Source organism: Centroberyx gerrardi, chromosome 9, assembly GCF_048128805.1.
Source record: "Centroberyx gerrardi isolate f3 chromosome 9, fCenGer3.hap1.cur.20231027, whole genome shotgun sequence".
Lineage (NCBI taxonomy): Eukaryota > Metazoa > Chordata > Actinopteri > Beryciformes > Berycidae > Centroberyx > Centroberyx gerrardi.
The window spans coordinates 11739114-11759320 of NC_136005.1; the positions used below are offsets into that span (position 1 = coordinate 11739114).

The window sequence follows — 20207 nt, forward strand, 5'->3', positions numbered from 1 at the left end:
CTGCCGCATCTCCAACTTCCATTTGTTCCAATTATGCAGAGACAGCTGCTATTTTCGGGTTTCTCATTCAAATTCAAATTCTTGGCTGTCTGGATTAGATTTCTTGTGTCTGACAAGCCCAAAGATGCCTCCTAGGTGCCTTTTCACTCAACTGCGGCTGGTTGGGTCCCTCCCTCTCTGGCGGCATCCGAAATGAAACGACGGCAGCGCTGCCACACAAAAGCCTTGACAGTTTGCTGTCATTCAGCCGTGAGATACTCAAAGCATCTGTCATTCTGTTAGTCAGCAGAACAATTTATTCCTCTGGTATTGCCCTGTTGAAATAAGACTTCATTCAGTGACATATTGTACTATATATGGGGGTACACAGGCTTTTAAAGGTTCACAGGCTTGGTGATAATCTCTAGGCTAAGAAGATTCCTTCCTGCATGCCGATAGACTCCCTGCTGCTGAGGACCAGGATAAAAACACAATAAAGAGTGGAAGTAATAGGGCATGCACTATTAATCCTTTAGAGCTCCTTGTTCAACATGGCCTACATGCACACACGCACACACACACTCTCTCTCTCACACACACACACACACACACACACAGAGGGGTCTGTCTCAGTGATTTCCCCTGCACGTCTCCTCAAGGTGACTGATGCTTGTCAAACTGAACAGATACCCACAAATAATGTTTGACACAGATAATACTCTAACATGTGGCACACACACACACACACACACACACACAAACACACACACACGCAGGCAGAGTGGTCTCTGTGCTAAGTAATCCAAAATCTTAACTAAAAGTAATCACCTTACACTGCTGGGTCAAAAGGATTCCTTTGTGGATTAAAAATTCAAGCAGGTCATCAGTAATTTGTAATGGATTACACTTGTAACCCTGTGAGTGTGTGTGTGTGTGTGTGTGTGTGCGTGCGTGCCTGTTCGTGTGTGAGGGTATTACATTACGAAAAGTTCAAACCGTAATCCATCTTGAAATAATGGGTAATAATTGCTGAAGATGATGTAATCAGTTATAATAAGGGAACTCATATTGTCTATAAATCACAGTAAATTGTCCTCTTAACTTGACTTTGTATAGGCAAAGTAGTCAAAGTAATAAAAGTAATTTAAGTAATCAGATTACATAACCAAGTAACTGTAATCCAATCAATAACATACTAATTTAAATTTTAAGCAGGCAATCCATAATGTGTGACGTATTACCTTCCAAACTTAGTGTGTGTGTGTGTGTGTGTGTGTGCGCATGTGTGTTAGGACCTTGAGTCATGTACCTCTTAAAAATCTCAGCCTTCATCCAATCAGCCACCCACTGTGTGAAGTCCATAAATAACATGGCGATGAAACACACAATAGTTGCTCATTTTAAAGTCAATGTGGAATAATAAGTACCTGTCACAGTTGCTGTTCATTTAACGGTGGCGGGTGCAGCTTCTCAAGTCCGACCTATGGTTGCGTTCGCTCCATCCATTACATTAATGTACAGCGTGTGTGCGTGAGTGAAGGAAAGCGAGAAAGAGAGGTAAAGAGGTCTAAACTTGGATCTACATGAGCTCAGGGTGAAAATCAGCCTTCCAACCCCCCAATTAAACCACACTGCAGTGTTTCTATAACTCCTCTTCTCCTCCAACTCTCCTTTTCTCAACCTTCTTTCTGACTCCTTGAAAAGTCCAAACAAGCTCCACACAGGAGGCCTTTTCATCACTTCCATGCATGTACTTTTCAGCATTACTGGAGCAGTAGAGAGAGAGAGAGAGAGAGAGAGATTGTAACACCAGACATGTCTGAGTAGGTGTTTTGCAGCCGATGTTTTCAGGACAGCAGGAGAGAGGGAGCATGTGGCCTCCTTGTAACCTTGTCCAGTGCCTCCTGTAACCCTCCCTCGCCCTCCTCCCACTTGTTTTGAGCCGTGTAACAGGCCGCCTGCCCATTGAGAAGCAGCAGAGCGTGCGTGCGTGCAGGGACACTTACCTGCATGCGCGCGTGTTTGCAGAACTTTGCAGCCACTGCGGATACAGTATCCTGGTTGAATTTCTCCATGCAGAGCCGGATCGAGAGAGAGGGGGAGAGGGAGGGAGAGAGAGAGAGAGAGAGAGAGAGAGAGAGAGAGAGAGAGAGAGAGAGGACACCACTGAACACCTTACATAACTCAGCGGCAAAGATAGATGTAAATGCACTCCTTTGAAAGGCAAGGCCCCGCATGTCAGTCAGAATTTTCTGTGCAAAATGGCTTTTAGTCACAGCGTGAATGCCTTTGGGCGACTTGTTAACTTTCTATGGCCACTTGGACAGCAGAAAAGCGTAACTGTACATGAGGCAGAGTATGGAAAGGGATTTTTTGGTGCGTGCAGTCCTGTACCTACGCAAAGTGAAAATGAGAAGTTCTTTAACGACAAAATGTTCTTTTCCGCTGTTAAAAATGGAAGTGAGCGGATGCCGTCTCCCCTGAAGTGTCCACTGCTGCGCCGGTGATTATCCTCGGGGCCTGGGCACCGCGTTCTGAGAGGGTACCGCACTGTCTTTCCCTCCTCTCATGTATATTTTTGTGTTGTTTGCTTTTGGATTCCCCTCCACCGTGCTTTTCATCCTTGAATAACATGTCAGTCAGGTGTTCTCTGAGGACTGGAACGAGTGAGGAAGAGAGAGAGACAGACAGATAGAGACAGAGAGAGAGAGAGAGAGAGAGAGAGAGAGAAAGTGAGGGAGGGAGGGGGGGGGGGAAGAGAGACGTGGGGACACCAAGAAAGAGCAAAAGAAGGAGAGACAGAGAAAGGGGAGGAAGACAGAAAAAGAGTTTTGAAAGACTTCTAACTTCCAAAGCTGACTGTCATAGCTGTGCTTGCCAGAGGGGAGAGCACCTTTAAGCATACTGGATGAGTAACGATGTGGAGGGACTACAAAAGCAAAGCAATACATAATAAGCGGAGCGTGCTCTGCTTTGCTCAGGCAACTAACCTACATGAGATTGGTGTTGAGAGGAAATTTGCAACTGCTTGAAAGTTCAGCACAGGCCTTATGTAAAACGGTTTCCCTTTTTTCCTCGCTGAGCACACATTTTAATAAGACTTTCAAAGTATAGATATAGCTGTTAGATTGGTATGTTGGCCGCAACACGTGAATTTCCATAGAAATGAGAAACACCAACAGAGAATGTATCATGTGACAAAATGTTTTACATGTGTACGCTTGGTGGATATCAGTTATTCACACACAATAATCCAATACACACAGTAGTTTCATGTGTCTGAAGCTTTTCAATCCTGCTGAGGACATATAAACCTGTTTCTTGTTCATACTATAGGATAAATCAATAAATACATATCACTGTGCTGGTTTTTGTTTGAAAAGTAGAACAAAGCTATCATCACAGAAAAAGCAGAACCATTTTGATGTTTTTTTTTGTTTTATCTTCTCCAATGCCATTCTGCTTTTGACTGCATCACAATCCTGTTTTTTTGTTTTTGTTTTTTTAAACTCGTTAAAAGCCATTTCTGCTGGCATTGATGATGAAAGAAAATCCCGAAGTAGGAGTGTGATGTTGTGTGAGTGCAGAGCGTTTGTCTGCCATTTGAACGCAATGCCCTGTGGTTTGTTTTGTTGCACCACTCAAACGTTGTGGTTATTGTCCCGTATTGACAGGCAGACGTGGTCGTGTTATGACGATGCCAGTCGCATCATGCAGAGATGGACTATGAAACTGCTGCTCAAAGAAGCAAAGAAAATTGTGTCCCCAAAATAATCATTCCTCTGTCATTTTTGTTCCTGACTACCAATCAAATTAAGGTGTATTGACTAGTATGACACCTCTTTGGCGGCTCAAAAACAGCTCAGTTTAACTTGGTTTAGTTTAGATTAGGTTAGCAGCAGTGGTGGAAAGAGTACTAGAATGTCCTACTCATGTATAAGTATTGTTACTTTGCTGATATTGTACTTACGTAGAAGTAGAAGTACTGGTGTAAAAATCTACTTAAGTAGAAATAGTTAATTTAAAATGTACTCAGAGTAAAAGTTACTGAGTTGTCATTTAAAATGTAGCAAAGTACAATACTTCAGTAAAAACATACTCAAGTAAAAGTAAAATTACTGACTTTAAAACATACAAAAAAGTACAGTACAGAAAGCTACTCACTTACAGTAACGTGGGTAAATGGAATCAGTTACTTCCATCCTTAGCAGTCTGGACCACAAATGATAACTCGCTAATGTGTGATTGAACATGAGTGGAATGAGTAATGATTCCTTTGCACTCTTCATCTATTCAGCTCACTCCTTCTTAAGATGCAGGACAGCTCCTTTGTAGTCACTTCATTATGTAGAAATGATAATTATGCCCCAATGGAAGCTAGCTTCACCCAAAATGTATTAGAGCCCTCATTCGTATCCACTGATAATCAAGTCGTGACTGTCATTCTGAAATTTTAATTTTCAGAAAGTGTTTGAACAAGACACGCACTGGAAAGAAATGTAAGCAACCTAAAATTCTCCTCGGCTTTCTTCCTCCAAATACTTCTTGGCTTTTGACTCTTCTTTTTACTATTACACAACTGCCTTAAAATGGAGAACTGGCAAAAATGAATCATTTAAGTTTATGTCAGGATGTTTCTGCTTTATTTGACAGCGCAGTAGAGGGACAGAAGAGGTTTATAGAGACGCTGAGATGCGATACAGTTTGAGTCATATTTACACCCTCACTGCAGCCAGTACATGGTGCTCTGAGCCCTATGGGCGCACCCACAGACAAATGCATGTTGAGATAATCACTGTTAGAAGATAATTGGGCACTTAGCAGTGCAGTAGCCTTTCAAGTGCGCTGCAGGCAGGATCTGTAGACATGCTACAGGCCAAATCATCATTACCAACCCTCTCTGTATACTTTCAAAACCAGGCACTGGACTTGACTCAAACAGAATCCACACTCATTGCCAGTTTGAGAGGCAAAACAGCATTTAATTTGCTTACGCTACACTTGAAAATTAAATTGTAACCGAGTTAAACGGATTCGCTTCCAAAAAAGAAACACAAAGCTTCATTTCTGCCTCATTAATATCCTGTTCTACCTTTGACCATAGTATATCCTTTGGCTGGACTTTGAAATTAAAGTTTAGAGGAAGCAAATGACCCAAAACTTAAATTGTTTGTCAGTCAGATAGGCTTGTGTTTAGTCTGATAGCTTCCTAACAATGCTGGGAGCAGGAGGAAGGGATTTGGCCGACTAAATCCAGGTCAGACATAGTCAGATTACCCCCTGATCTGGCCGGCAAATTCCTACATCCAACTTACTAAAGGGAAGAGACCTGGTGCTCCGATAAGGACAAGAAAACAGACAAGCAATTTATTCTTTTAAAAAAGTAAATTGTATTATATTTGTCATGTCTAGATACAATACAGAGAAAGTACACAAAAACAATCATATGTACATAAGTGAAAATAAAAATATATTTCACAATCAAAATGGTAAAAACGTGAAATGTATGCTTCATTTGAGGGCTTAAGTAAAATCAGTGGAGCTGTTGCAGAGGTTCCTAATCTTTCCATCGTGGTGCATTCTGGTAAGTGTGTCATGGATTTCAACCATGGGAGATTTAAACTAACCCTGAGATGTGGAGGGATTGGAGAGAATGGCATCTAAAGACATTTAAAGTCAACTGTACGGGGGATTTAAGTACAAGGATTCACTTCAAAGCCTCCCAAAATGATGAGGTCAAAATCAAATGGTTCAAACAAAAGAGAAAAAAAAATGGAGGGAAATTATGTAAGAATTAAAAAGGGACGAATGAAAAGGACCAAATCTGAAACCGCAACAACCACCACCATCGTCTTCATCATTACCATCATCATCATGGTTATAATTATCAAGTGCATGCTGATTTTCTGGAATATTCCTTTGGAAAGATTTGAGTTTTTGAGGAGCGCTGAGAGAAAACATCAACCTTCCTCGTCTTTGGCAGAGCTGCTGTGGATGAAGTTAAAGTTCCAGCAATCCTATCTGGAAAAGCACAGCGCTTATTACACGGCTCAATTTCCAATTCTCTCACAGGTACGCACACACACTCACACACACACACACACACTCTCACACACACACACACACAGAGAATACCAAATGAGGCCGCAGCACAAAACAATCTCCCAGACAGGCTCAGTGATACAAAAACACACAGACAAAGGGAACGACACCTATTATGTGGGGGGTGGGAGGGATAGTAGTAACAATTCAAATGCTTCTTTATAAGAAAGAAACACAACAACAACAACAACAAGATCCTTCACTCCATTAAAGGGACTTGCATTGCGTAAACAGAGCTCTTTACCTCCACCACATTACACGGGGCTGCTGTGGTGAAATGGAGTGGACCGGCTGCTCGATGGAGGCAGGCTGGAGGCCATTACCGGCCCAGAGCGAGGAGCTATAATTGCAGTGGGAGAGTACAATCAGGTACTGTTTTTGTCTCTGCTCTAATCTCTATACCCTGCCTGGCCCTCTTCATAGACGGGGAGCTGCATTGCTGTGATCTGACCAAAACAGAATGATCAACCTCTCCTCTCTGCATCCCCCGTGTTTTCGTCCAGCCTTTCATCTGACTGCTCATGGGGAGTCTTTTTAGTTCAGATCTGTCAGAATGCGCACCAGAGTTTTAGGACTTTTTGGACGAGATGACCCTGAGGCAACGCTGACAAATCTAAAAACGCGTCTGACCCGTGCTAAAAACCTGACTGTAGCATCCATTATGCCGTCTAGTTTGCCCGTGTCTGCTCTCCGCTCCCCTCTGATAAAATGCCAGAGCAACCTTTGCACCTGGTGCCTCGGCGCGTCGGTTCCCCTGCTGAGATTATGAGACATTTATAGAAACAAAGTTGAAGTTCCTCTCTGTGGTTTCAGAACGACTCGGATGAGGTTACAGCCGGCGAGTCTGAGTCAGCGCGGAGACAATCAACAATACACAGCACAATCAAATTCCTTCACGTTTATGGTCCCCCCATGACCCAAATACTCTGCCTTTGTTGTGGTGGCTATAAAACAAAGACTATTAAAGCAAAACTCGGTTTATAGGTATGTTGCCTTCTAAACAAAACACTGGCCTCTCTAGGATGTGTGTGTGGTAGTGTTCAGTGCATGATGGTGAGATTTGCAAATGCAAAGGCTAAGCAGGATTATCGAACCGCTGTGCTTAACATGGTTTCATTATTGCGGGAAAGTACAGTGCTTGTTCAGGATTGAGTGCATTACTGCTTTTAGCAACAAAATCACTTCTTTATGTCCTTGGGTAGTCGAGAAAAGATGGAAATTCACTTTCTTTCCTCTCCTGGTGCTCCCCAAGCCACTTGCGTCCATTAGAGGCACCTTTAAGAGATATGACTGAAGGCCTGTAGCCGGATTCATGTCTTTTTGATTAAGTAAGAGAGCAAGCACAGCGCCCTTGGACTGGAAGGTAAAAACACGGTTTCAAGGCACAGCTGTCAAGGCTACTATCGCAGAATGCACTGATAAGAGCATGAAGTTTTACATTCATTTAAAAAAATCCTCTGGGTTTTGTTTACTGTTAAATAACAGAAAGACAGGCTGGAGAAGACACAGACTTTGGACTCACTAGCCGGGAGGACTTCAGTGTTACAGTAATGTCTGATAGGCACACAGAAACACAAACCAACAAATGCCAAGAAAAATAATAAAAATGTCCAAACGCAACATGTCCATGTTGTTTGTCTCTTTAAAAAATGAAAACAAGTCCCAGGGGAAGGTATGAACAGCGAACGCAAGAGGTCAGAGGTTCCCCTCGTCGAGCATCTTGTTGACGCCGTCACAGATCCTCTGCAGGTGGGCGCGGTAAACCTCCGAGGGCCCGTACAGAGCCGCCAGGAAGTCACAGTCGGCGAAGTGGTTGAAGACGTGGTTGACGCGGGAGTGGCTCTTGGCGGTCAGGTGGCGGTTGATGGCCTGGTGCAGCAGCTCGCGGCACTCGTTCAAAATGGCGCTCATGACGCGCCGGTCAAAGGTGAACTCGATCTGGTGGAAACTGACTGCTGTCATGGCCAGAGTGTGGACCTTCTTCCTGTGAGACAGAAGGAGAAGGAGAGGAGAGGAGAGGAGAGGAGATGTGGTCAGCCTCTGACTCTGACTGGAACTTGTCTGTGTCACCACAAGAGAAATGAAATCTGTCGGGTAAAAACAGAAACTGCTATCCCATCATTTTGTTTGGAGAAGTTACACAAGCCTCTGTATCAGTAATATTATTGTCCTTCACAGCAATACATCTCCATGCTGATACAATCATCCTTTTCCATACTGTGCACTTGTGTCAGTTTCATAAATTCTTATGCCGCCAAGCACACATTTTGCTTATATAGTGGAAAATAGATAAAATGATGTGAAAGCCAATTTCCTTAATTTGCCTCCACCAGTACATAATAAATGTACTTAAATTATAGTCCTCCCCACTTGAAGCTCTCAACCAGGAACAGCTCCTTCTTTCATAAGTTCTTACGCCTTCCAACATACCATATAACATCATTTAAGTATATGGTACGATGTGTTACTCATTTAAACCCCTCCTCCCCACCTGAAGCTCTCCACCAGCACCAGCTCCTCGCCACTGAACTGGTTGTTTCTGTACAGCACGCCCAGCTTCACCACCATCTTGATCAAGTTCTTGATGATCTTCTGGGACTCCTTGCGGTTGCGGGTGTACTCCTTGGTGACGCGGTAGAGCTCGTCCAGCACCTCGCTGCTGGTGTCGTCGATGAAGAGGCTGGCCACGCTCTTGGTGGCCATCTTGCTCATCAGCTTCTTCTGCGCCTGCAGGGCTAAACTCTTGGTGCTGAAGGAGTCCATGGTCAAGTCTGGAGCGGGGGAAGGGAGAGACGAGATGAGACAGAGAAAGAGAGGAACGTGAGGAGCAATGGAGAGAGGGATGGAGGAGAGTGAAACACAGAAAAGAGAGAAATAGAGGAAAGAGGGGTGAGGAGACAATAGTCGTATGGTCATACAAGAAATAACATAATGGATGTATACTATCTGCAGAAACTTAGCTTAAACTTAAAAAAATTAGCATATTTTTTTAAAATATAAAACTAGAAATAAACAGAGGAGGAACCGTTTCTTGCATCAGATATCATCTTAGATTTCATCACCTCGACAAGGGAAAGCAGGCAAAGTAAGTCACATTGCATCCAGAGCATATAATATGTATGGTTATCGCAAATAACATCTATAACCGCACTGTTTAAAGAACCAAGCCACCGACTGCCCCCTTTATTAGATAATGAGCCATGGCAGCTGTCAAATTAGTCCCAGCAACCCTCTGGCTTTGAGCCTTCAAGGTAGTTAGAGAGGAATCTGTCATTATGCGTGTCGGGGTAAAGCGAGTTACGGCACGATCATGCAAAGCAGACAATATAATCTCATCTGTTGAATGTATTTCGAGAACAAGGTGTGCATGTGTGTGTGAGTAATTGTGTATGTGAAAGAGAGCAGCAGACACAATGCCAGCTCATTCGCCGCACGCGTGTTTGTTGATTTATGCATGTGGCTGCTGTCTGTGTGTGTGTGTATGTGTGTGTGTGTGTGTGTATTTGTCTGCCAAAGCAGGGTGACTCAGTGGAAGGCTGTGCCCATGATGGCAGCTCATAAATAGTTGGGTCAGCGGGGCCGCCGGCTTTCACATCCCCTCCATCTCCTCTATCAAATGAGCCCGCTCCACAGAAACGCCACATCATTTCAGGAGCCGCATCACAATGCATTCCATTGGTCAATTCTTTAGGTTTGTACATTCTGTTTTCGAAAGAAGAAAAATAGATCCTCTTCCCATACACTCCCTCTCACAGCCCTCACAGATCTCTTAGGATAATCTAGGAGGAAATGAACAGGAGGCAACCAAAAAGCTGCTTTCCACAACTGCCTCCCAATATCAGTAAAAGAGAATAAATAAGGCTGCAACTGTATTAAAAGTTTCTTTTCCAAAATGAGAAATCCACCATTTTCAAAAAAGGACACCTACTCTTACAAAATAACACTAAAGAAAAATTGCATTACTTTCTAAATGAAAGTACGCAAAAAGTCGTCAGTTGACAAAATAAATTTACAGACTAGATTCTCTATATTTGACATTGAATGATAAACTTGAAGTAATGATTTATTCCCAATATGTGTACAGTATGTACAATTTTTTAAATGAACTCTTCATGCAGGCACAGTCTTCTGGCCTTTCCTTTCCTCTCTTTCACTACACACTTTACAGTTGGATACTATTTCTTTCCCATTAGTTATGGAAATTTATGCTGCGCAGTCAGTGCAGAGGGCATAAACACACACAGAAACGGTAATATTGACTGCAAACACCACTTAGCAAAAACCAAACCAAATACATCAAGCAGGAGCCGAGTTCAAGCACCAGAGCTGATTAATCCCATTCACTCCACTGCAGTCTGGAACAGGACGAGCCCTGAACACTCCTCCCAAATCCCAAATAAATGCGTATTATGCATTATATAGTGAAGGAGGAGAGAGACCTATGATAATTGCTGGGATGCCCGAGAGACTAGGAATCAAGGAAATACACTTTCACTTAATTGAAACACAACTGTGCCTCAGGGGGGGAAACGGTAACAGGCTCGACAGTCAGACCTTATTTCCTATATACATGTCCCTGTCATTGATATGCTAAATGTAGCCTAATGGATGACAGCCACAGAGGGACAAATTAATTATATTTGAGTAAAGTGTCCAATTCCAATCATAACGGGTGATTAATTTCCATGCAATTTTCCTCCACATGTAAATAATATTAAGGCTTTATTAAAAATCTGTATGACTGGCAAATTGCTAATCCATCTGCCAGAGAATAATAACAGATAAAGCTAGAGAGGTGCTATTAGTGCAGCAGACAAAATGAACGACGACGCATCCCTGCTGGGCGACTTGTGATTTTTATTCTTGTTGGTACTAGAAGGCTGTGCGTCTGCTGCTACAGTGTGTGACTTTCATTCTTCTCTCTCCCTCCCTCTCTCTCTCTCTCTCTCTCTCTCTCTCTCCCTCTCTCTCTCTGCATTGCCTCTCCAAGAATATCAATAAGACTCCTTGGAGAGAGTGTCAGCGGGATGCTTCCCTGGGAGAAGACACATGGAGAGAGGCAGAGAGGGAAACAGAGAGATAGAGAGAAGAGAGAGAGGGGGGGATATTATATCTCCATCCTGAAACACCAGGGAAATGTAAGTGTTGAATGAGAGGTGATTTATATACTGTCTCCTGCTGAATCTAGTCTCCTCCCTCTCTCCTTGCCGATACTACAAGTCTAATCGGGCCTCTCCTAGCGCTGATCAAGGATCACTGGCAGATGCCCTTGACCATGTCACTGATTATGATTTTAACTCTATCCTGGCCAAGCTGATCTACTTAAAAATAAAAGCTTGGATAACAGCAGGGAGAAGAGCATGCTGAATGTTCTGCTGCGATGCATTATGAAATGGATAAAAAGGAGAAAGGAACATCTGATCAGGTTAAAAAAAAACAACTTGTCTTTATCAGTGGCTGCTGAAAACCATCAATTACTCCCCCTGTCACCCTTAATCACAACGGTCTGCCTCAAGAGTGCTGACAGTGAGAGAGAAGACACTTACAATAAGTTTGCATTACCTCCCTCTCTTTCTCTCCGTGTCTCTGCTGATGGATGTATAAGAGTTTAGAAAAGAAGGAATGGATAACAGCACATTAAAAAAGCAACCTCTCTCAGACTGGAGAGTGATTTCTGAGTGCTCATTAAATTCTCCTCTTGTCAGGGACCCGAGCCATCACAGCTGTCAACGTTGTGTTGCCTACTGATGAATAATACCTCCGAGGAGAAGAGGGGGAGGGAAAAAGAGAGAGAGAGAGAGAAAGGAAGCAGTGTTTGTCTTTCATTCCCAAGAATCCAAACACTTTTAACTTGTGATGCGCTGGGCACTTAGGAGTGTCTGTCTGAGGTTTTACTCAAAGCCAAAGAGTGACATAACATATCCCTGGCGCTCTCATCAAAAGGATGGAGGGAGATCCTCACCCTCTCTCTCTCGCTCTCTCCTCCCTCTCCCCAAGGCGAGAAAAGTAAAGGCTTCATAAAAAGGTCCTCATGGGATAAGTGCTTAGAATGATGAAAAGGTTTTCGATCAAGGATTCTTTTTTCAGTGACTTTGCAGCATGAGAGTTGTTAGTGCCAAATCTAAAAGGCCTGTGAAGTCCTGTGCCGAGGGACAGCCTGGCCAACCCTGACACCCCATCTCCACAGTATTTATAGAGGCACAACTTTAATGGATTGAAGGCAGAACAAGACATGACAGCAACAACACTGCTGCGTGTTCAGGCGAAATATACAAGCCACAGCCATCACTGTGCACATAAAATCACACAATACACAAAACACGTACAATTGCACGCACCTTAACGGAGGGTCTGGCTGGCGGAGCAATATGAAATGAAATGAAAAGCAGAGACAGAGTGCAGCAGCCAACAGCACCTCCGCATAATTAGGACCGTTAAACAAGCTACAAAATCATCAGCCGACACCTCGCTCTGAACAAGCCAGCATACATTCGCTCATGGCAACATATAGGCCAAGGCTAGGCAAACATGACTCATGGAAATGAAACTGGACCCTGGTGTGGACTGGACTTCTCCTGACAGCGAGGGAGCCTGGCTGGTCTGCCCAGGGACGCTCACCCTCCTGCAGGTCTAGATGATGATTCATGATAACCTGGTTTAAAGGTTAAAGACCACATGAAACGGCATTTTTATCTCAGTGATTTGATGTATTTCCAGGATGTTGGGGCGGGACATAATGCAGTGAGAGATCATTCAAAAGTCTAAACCAATTGAATATCAGTCAAGCAGAGAAAGGCAGTTTTATTTGACGGGAGGGGCGGAGGGGTGGGATTGTTAAAAAATCTGTGATGGTTTTATTGGTTGGAATTTATATTTACGCCTTTTAGTGCAGCATGAGGTCACCATTAAAGATACTCTGTTTTCCAGGAAGTAAAAGTTAATGGGAGTTCATTTCATGGGGACTTTAAGGTAAAAAACCCCAAAAAAACAGGCTGTGATGACAAAGAAATCTCCTAACTGTCCTCATTAATCCTCCTGGAGGATTGTTGGAGCCGGGTCAGATGAAACTGGATATGCCCTTTAATATCCAGGTTTAATTTGATTCTCATCTTCGACATTTGAGGCGCAGGTAAGGCATCGTACCTACGGGAACAAGCCAAAGAATGAGATGACAACTCCTCCTAGCTACAACTCGGAAGCATTCACGTGTTTTACTCATTGGAACACCCACATCCAAGATAATTTTCATTTATGAATTGAAAATCAACCATAAATGAACTGCAGCAGACATTACTCGCTTGTTATAGGTACAGTTGACTGTATTATTGTGAATATTACTGATAATTTTGACATTATTTTGGACTGCCAACATCTGTGGAATCGCTGCCATGTTTGCTGCCTGTGTTGACATACTGCCAAATTTGTGGGGAGACATCGGGGCCTACAAAAGAAATCCCACATATCCTACTTGGAATTACCAATAGCGGGCTGACGTCAATGTTTTTTCCCAGTTGGCAGCTCGTATTTTAGTTTCATTAGTTTCAGAAGGGGGCTGTTAGGGCAGAATCCAGGATGCAGCCTCTGCACTGCACTCACTTGTCAGTCAAGCCTAACCTGAGGTGTGACAGGTGAGAACGGGCCAGAAATTGGATAGACCTGTAGCTCCTGCCCACTCTAACCCATGCCGTGCCTCATGAGGAAGAAGAGGCCACACCACCCAAAATATCACCACTCCAGTGCCTGCTGCCAATCCAGACAGCTTGGTGGATACAGATAACGGCCAATATAAATAGGAAACCGATATAGAATGTTTTACTACGGCGCTGGGACACCACAAGTTGCTAAAAACAGCTTCAGTTAGTCTTGGTATGGATTCTAGACATGTCTGTAAATCTGTTGGAGGGAGGACACCATTCTTCTAAGAGAAATTTCGTCATATAAGCGATTTGTTGATGGTGGCATGAAATGTCACCGTTTTCATGCTCATCAGTGATCACTTGTCTCATGTGGATGGGGGCACTGTCATCCGGGAAGAGACCACTCCAATCAGTATAGAAATGCTTCACCACTATAGGATGAAACTGATTACTCAGAACGGCTTTCTATATTTGCTTTGCCCTCTAAAACACTGAATGGACCTCAATCATACTAGAAACATGCGGCGTGCCATATAAAAAGGCCGTCTGAACTGCTTTCAATATAATTGGTATCCCTCATTCACTCAGATCTTTGATTTTGACAGTAACCTGTATCTCCGAGGTTGCAACCTCCATAAAAAGGTTTTATCAGAAGTACTCAGCTCATCAGATTCACATTCACAATCAGAGTGACTTTTTTCCAGGCATATGACAAGCAAAAGGATTCTTTCTTAGTCCTGCACTCCTTCAGAGGGGTAAACTTTCAGGTGGAACACCATGAATAGACACCAAGGATAATGCCAAGGATCAGTTAGATGCACAACACCTCGGAGAGCCATGACCTCCTCAAACAGGCAGTGCTGTGTCCTGTATCAATTTCAAAAGACAGCAGGATGCAAGCCTGAGATAAATGGTGCTCTCTAGAAATACTGGCACCCTTGGTGAAAGGCTGTAACAGATTAACACCGCATCACTCTATGCTTCGAAGATTCAGGAAACAAAAAAAAAAGAAGATATATATATATATACATACATACAAAGTCTCTGCAACATTAGACAGGTTGAATAAAATTCTCACTACCTTGCACAGTAGCCTGAAATATAGTTTTGGGTCACAAGAAAAACGTGGATCCCCTGAGAGCAACTTTGAAAACCGCTGCTCCTGACCATAACCGAAGCATCTCTGGCTACATTAGCATGCATTTAGACAGGAAAAACTTGAATCAGAAAACTTCTTCCTGCCCAGATTCTCCCCAGCTGTATGACATAATCCTTCTCCACTTTGAGGAACAATAGACAATCCTAGTTGTTATATAAGGTGCATCCGTGCTTTGTGTTCAGAGAGGACAAGTAACCACTCAATGAGCCGTACGACTGGAACAACTCCACTGTTAGGGAATCAACAGCAGGATTTCAGGACAAGTGAATGCAGCAATTTCATCTTTCATCAAGTTTTGTAGTGTTTGTCTCACTCTTCTCGTCTCTTGAGCCGTTGCGTAACAGTGGAGGTGCTGACTGCTAATAAGAGACACAGTGCTGGGAACGTTGTGTGTGTTATCTACTGTAAACGAGATATGTGTGTGTGTGTGTGTGTGTGTGTGTGTGTAGTGGTTCCTTTGTATGCATGCACATCTGGTCCAGTGGCTCTTGATGGGAATGACACACATAACTGTGTTTGCAAAGCATGAATGCATCATGCATGTGGGCACATATGGGCACGCTCATGCGGATGCAGGAGATCTGTGTGTGATGAGCATGTGCCGTCGCTTTCTCATCTTCCCACACAGTCATCTATGACGGCTTGTGCGGATCTGCTGAGAATTGAGGCAGTCAGTCCCTTCACTCAGACACCAGGCCCCATCCTACCCTTTTTTACAGTCTTCTCAGATCTGCCAGCGCCCGCCGAACAATTAATAATTAACACATCGGCATATAATGGATCAGGGATTAATAATTCAGCCTGCTGATTTGGACAAAAATAGACCGGAGGCTAAGAGAAGTCTGCTGTGATGCAACAGGTCGGGGTAGAGATGTGGGACAGGGATAAAGGGTCAGACACAAGCGGACTATCAGCGAGTACAGTAAGAGACAGAGGCTGCGAGCTGACAGCGTTAATTCACCAACATCAATCAGTCCTGTGCATGTATAATAAGACTGGGAATACAGTAGCAGCAGCATTCCTACAGCACCCTGGGGCCAACACAACACAACAGTGTCACTGCCAACATTTGTTGTAGCATAAAAATTCATAAATTAATAGTTGTTTTATGGTTTCAACTGAGCTCATTTAGATTTAATGTATTTGTGAAAATGGAGAGGGGGAAGGGCATTGACTATTTGATAAAAAGACCAGTCTGCTGTCACATGACTACACTTTAACTGCCATCTATGTCAGTACCTTTAGTACATGTTATTACGATGCAATTAGTATCTTAATAACAGCATTACAAATAATGCAAGACATAGTAGGAGAAGTTAACTAGTGCTTGAAATATGAAAATGCTCCTATGACATTTTAAATTACACTCACCACAAGTGCAGGGCACATTATGACTAATTTTCTTCACCTCATACCCAGAGAGCATAATTTGCTAACTCAGTGTGTTAATAGAGAGTGGCAAATGCCAGTGCGTCTGGCTGTAAGTCGAACAGCAGGGAGGGCGGCTGAGTGAAACAGAGGTGAACCAATACAACAGGATACGACTGTGACTAACAGATGACTCAAGTGGGATCTTAAATGGATCTCGCATATTCTGCTCTCTCCGGCAGAAAGGCCGGCATGCCGGGTGTTTTGTCTATTGACAGATAGCAGGATCTCTCGCGCTCTCTACTTCACATAATGCCATGTTTCTGCAGGTCATGCGGCTCGCCCAGCAGCTCTGCTCTTTCAGACAAGGCCAAGCGCTCAGAGTGTTTAAGGTTTCCAAGGAAACAAGAGGCCACCTGCGTGCCCGGCTGAACTTTGCAGCCTAGTAAAGCAGGTCAAACACCTCTGTGATCTTGTCAATGAGTTACCATGGATTCTTCCCAGCAGGAACAACAGTGTCTCCACCATTACTGGTGCGATGTCATGTTTAGCCCTTAGTAACACTGTATGGGGAATGTCTCCCAACTAGACTGTATTGTCTGGTTCTACAACAGAAACCCAGACGAAAGGATCTTCACACAAGCAATTAACACTAAAATCCTCACAGATACAGCTAACCAGCCCAAGCTCAGCTGAAGGCTGAGCAATAATTCAATATTATCTTTATCTTCTTTCAATAGAATCATATCGTGAAATAATTATATCAAGTTATCGTGGTATTCTGTGGTATAAATTAATGATAAAAAGCACACACTGATTAAAATCTATCACAAAATGAGATCTGAAAGTTTTATTGTACTTTATATTGCGGATGAATGTGATGAACACCAATTTATTTAAAATGCAATTTTGCATACGTTAGCAGTTATCGTTATACAATCAATGCTGAACTCATTTCTTATGATTACTGTGATATTAATTGTCCACATTTCCCATCCCTCCCTCAGCTTACTGGTTGTCAGCTGTTACTATCAATAACAAAGACTTACAGGAAGTCCGGGCAACTAAAACAGAGTTGGTAGGAAAACACTCAATCATATCACCACTGACACAGCTAATGCAAGAAGAGAAGCAACTCCAAGTCCTAATCCAAGGCCATAATTCATTTGACATGTCTGGTGAGGCTGTGCATGAGAATATGTCTACCTGCCAGAGCCAGGCTGCACAGTGCAGCTATTCATGCAGAGAGAAGCCTTGTTCAGGGAGAAGCTTTACAATGTAAACACATCAATGTGTTACAAAACAGATCACTGTTTGCTAAACATATAGGTTGCCCTTTCAATCTTTGTTTTGATACGAGATGGACTAGCTGGAGAGTAAAGCAACGGGTCTTATCTCCAAATTCAATTTGAAACACTTCTTAAGAGCAGCTTTCATAATACATTCTTCAAGAAGTCTGGCCGTTTCTGTTTCCTCACATTGAAAAGGAAGCCAAACAAGTCAAATGACCCAACAAGACTGTAAACCATAATTCAGAAGAGATTAAAATGTATAATTGTTCTATTTTCAAGAAAATGTCTGCAATCCTAACCTGACAGCAGTAAGGGTTTTTCCGGCCTAATAGCAGTGGGTGTGAGTTCTGTGTGAATTCCCCTTGATAATAATTTGACCACAGCCCTCTGATATAACTGGCCTGGGTTTGGCTCTCTGTTGTTGATGAGATGTTTCAGTAAAAACTGGTCAACCGTTCAGATCTGTATCACCAGTCCCCAGCAACATGAACTCACCTATCGCTCTACTCAGCGGGACAGAGGAGTGTGAAGCCTTCAAATTGACAAGTTAATCTCAGACAAAACCCCAAGTCTTCATCCTGGCACACGCACAGCAAGTCGCTTCACAGCATATTTTGTTGTTTTGTGTTGGGTTTTTTCCGGGTCTCCGCTGGAAAAAAAATGTCCTCTCTCCTCGTCTCTCCTTTACTGTGTAACCGTGTTTAGTATCAGGCACTGATGTGTAAATTATTGAAAGAGTGTTTTCTTCCCTCGGCTGCTGTGGGATCGGTTACAGGAGTTTGGTGAAACCCGATTCCTCCTGCTGGTAAAAAAGTTTCAAACTTGAGGGGGACTTGTAGCACCGGATTGATGTTATTTTCGGCCAATGAAGGAGCACAACCGCGGCGGACCAGCCCAATCAGGCCGAGAGAAAGGCCCATTTACTGCCTGCACATTCCCTGCCCCCATTAGGGTTTCCAGTAATTATCCTCATCCAGATTCCCAGTCCCAAGGCTGAGAGTTTCCCAGAGGAAACGGTGTTAAGGGAACAATGAGCAGGAACTGTGGGGAGCGAAGTGATGTATAGCCCTCTCGTTAAGTTGCAAACACATGAAATCTAGTTTAATGGTCGTCTACTTTTCATTTAAACACGACATCAATATTTATTGCAGCTGGCTTGCACATTCTACATTTTGTTATGGACACGCGCGCGCGCGCGCACACACACTCACACTCATACACATACACACACACACACACACACACACACACACACACACTCTGAAATAGTAAGAGAGGGAGAGAGAGATTGAAACAGCAGACATCTCAATAGGTGTTTGGCAGCGGATGTTTTCAGGACAGGGGAAGTTTCCTCTCAGACTAATGAACACTTCCTAGCAGGAACTCCCGCGGTCAAAATACGTCCATTGTGATTCAATTCAACATGTGAGGTTTTTGGGTTTTTTTTATTTAAAAATATATTGATATAGATTTATGGGTATCAGCCAGCTGTATGCTTCTTCTAAAAAAAAAAAAGAAAAAGTGATTGGCCTACATGTTTAATTAGGCACTAGCCGACAGCGCTACTCTGTCAGCAAACTAATCTCAGGTCACTCCTGAATGTTATTTAAAGATTTCTACTGCTATCCTATAAATCTGTATCAGTGTTTACTGTGTGGTGGGAGATTGTCCTGGCGCGTCCTCTAGTGGCAGGCTACTATACACGTTTAGGCTATATGATCAACTGGAGTATCAAATGTGCCAAAATAAATGAAAATAAAAAATGATGCCTTTCTGAAATGTTGGCCGATTATTATATGAACAAATGCAGAAACGTATAATTGAGTAAATAAATTGTTAAATAATCACACATTAGTGCAACAAATTAGTCTGACGTATTATTTCATGATTATTGTTTTTACAACATGATTGCATTTAATTTCATTTTTAGTTCATAATAACAGGTCTTATTTCCAAATGGATTGAATTCAAAAAAAAATTTCATTTCATGATGGCACTTTTCCAAATGACTCATTTGCGAGGCTCTCTTCTTTTCCCTTTTTCATCTCATAATGGCACTTTTCTTTTCATTTAATAATAATTACACTTTTCTTTTTCATTTCATTATGACGCCTTTCTTTTCATTTCATAATGACACTTTTCTGAATGGTGTGGTTGTTTGTGAATCAACATGAATGGGACTAGACTTGTTCACTGATTGTCTAATCCTTTGTGTTTGATTACTCCGCCTGGCTCAAAGAGCAGCACCTTCTGCTATGTGAGCAACCAGTGACCATAATTAAGTGATTTTGTACTTCATAACGTGTAACCTGCATTTCCCCATGGCTTTTAATTACCATTAGCCTACAATGATTATTGCGGTTATAATCACTGCATTTATAGTGATGCATAGGCCTATCTATACTAACACCTAAGTTACATAGGTGTTATATATGGTGATGTAGTGGAGGTTAAACCCACTTTACTCCGTTTACCCACCTTTTGATTTGCAGAATAGAGTTTATCCATCTTTTTAGTCTGACATAAATGTAATTCATATTTGTGATGTAAATTAATGTTTAATAAGTAATGAGGTAGTGTCTTTTGAGAGAAGAAAATCTTTTCTGAAAGGATATTAGAATTTTTCCTATACTGATGATTATTTGCCTTATGATGATCGCTAACTGTAGA

The 20207-nt window shown here is 42.7% G+C and overlaps 1 protein-coding gene across 1 annotated transcript; it reads right to left on the minus strand.

Annotated features, from left to right (window-relative positions):
* Positions 1-7524: 7524 nt before the first annotated feature.
* On the minus strand, positions 7525-18299 carry tnfaip8l1 (tumor necrosis factor, alpha-induced protein 8-like 1). The gene is made up of 3 exons (XM_071921795.2): positions 18033-18299; positions 8573-8852; positions 7525-8065 (listed from the first exon to the last, which is right to left on the minus strand). Exons 2-3 carry the CDS (start codon positions 8842-8844, stop codon positions 7777-7779), a joined length of 561 nt encoding a protein of 186 aa, XP_071777896.1. The 5' UTR covers positions 8845-8852; positions 18033-18299; the 3' UTR covers positions 7525-7776.
* Between the last annotated feature and the right edge of the window lie 1908 nt (positions 18300-20207).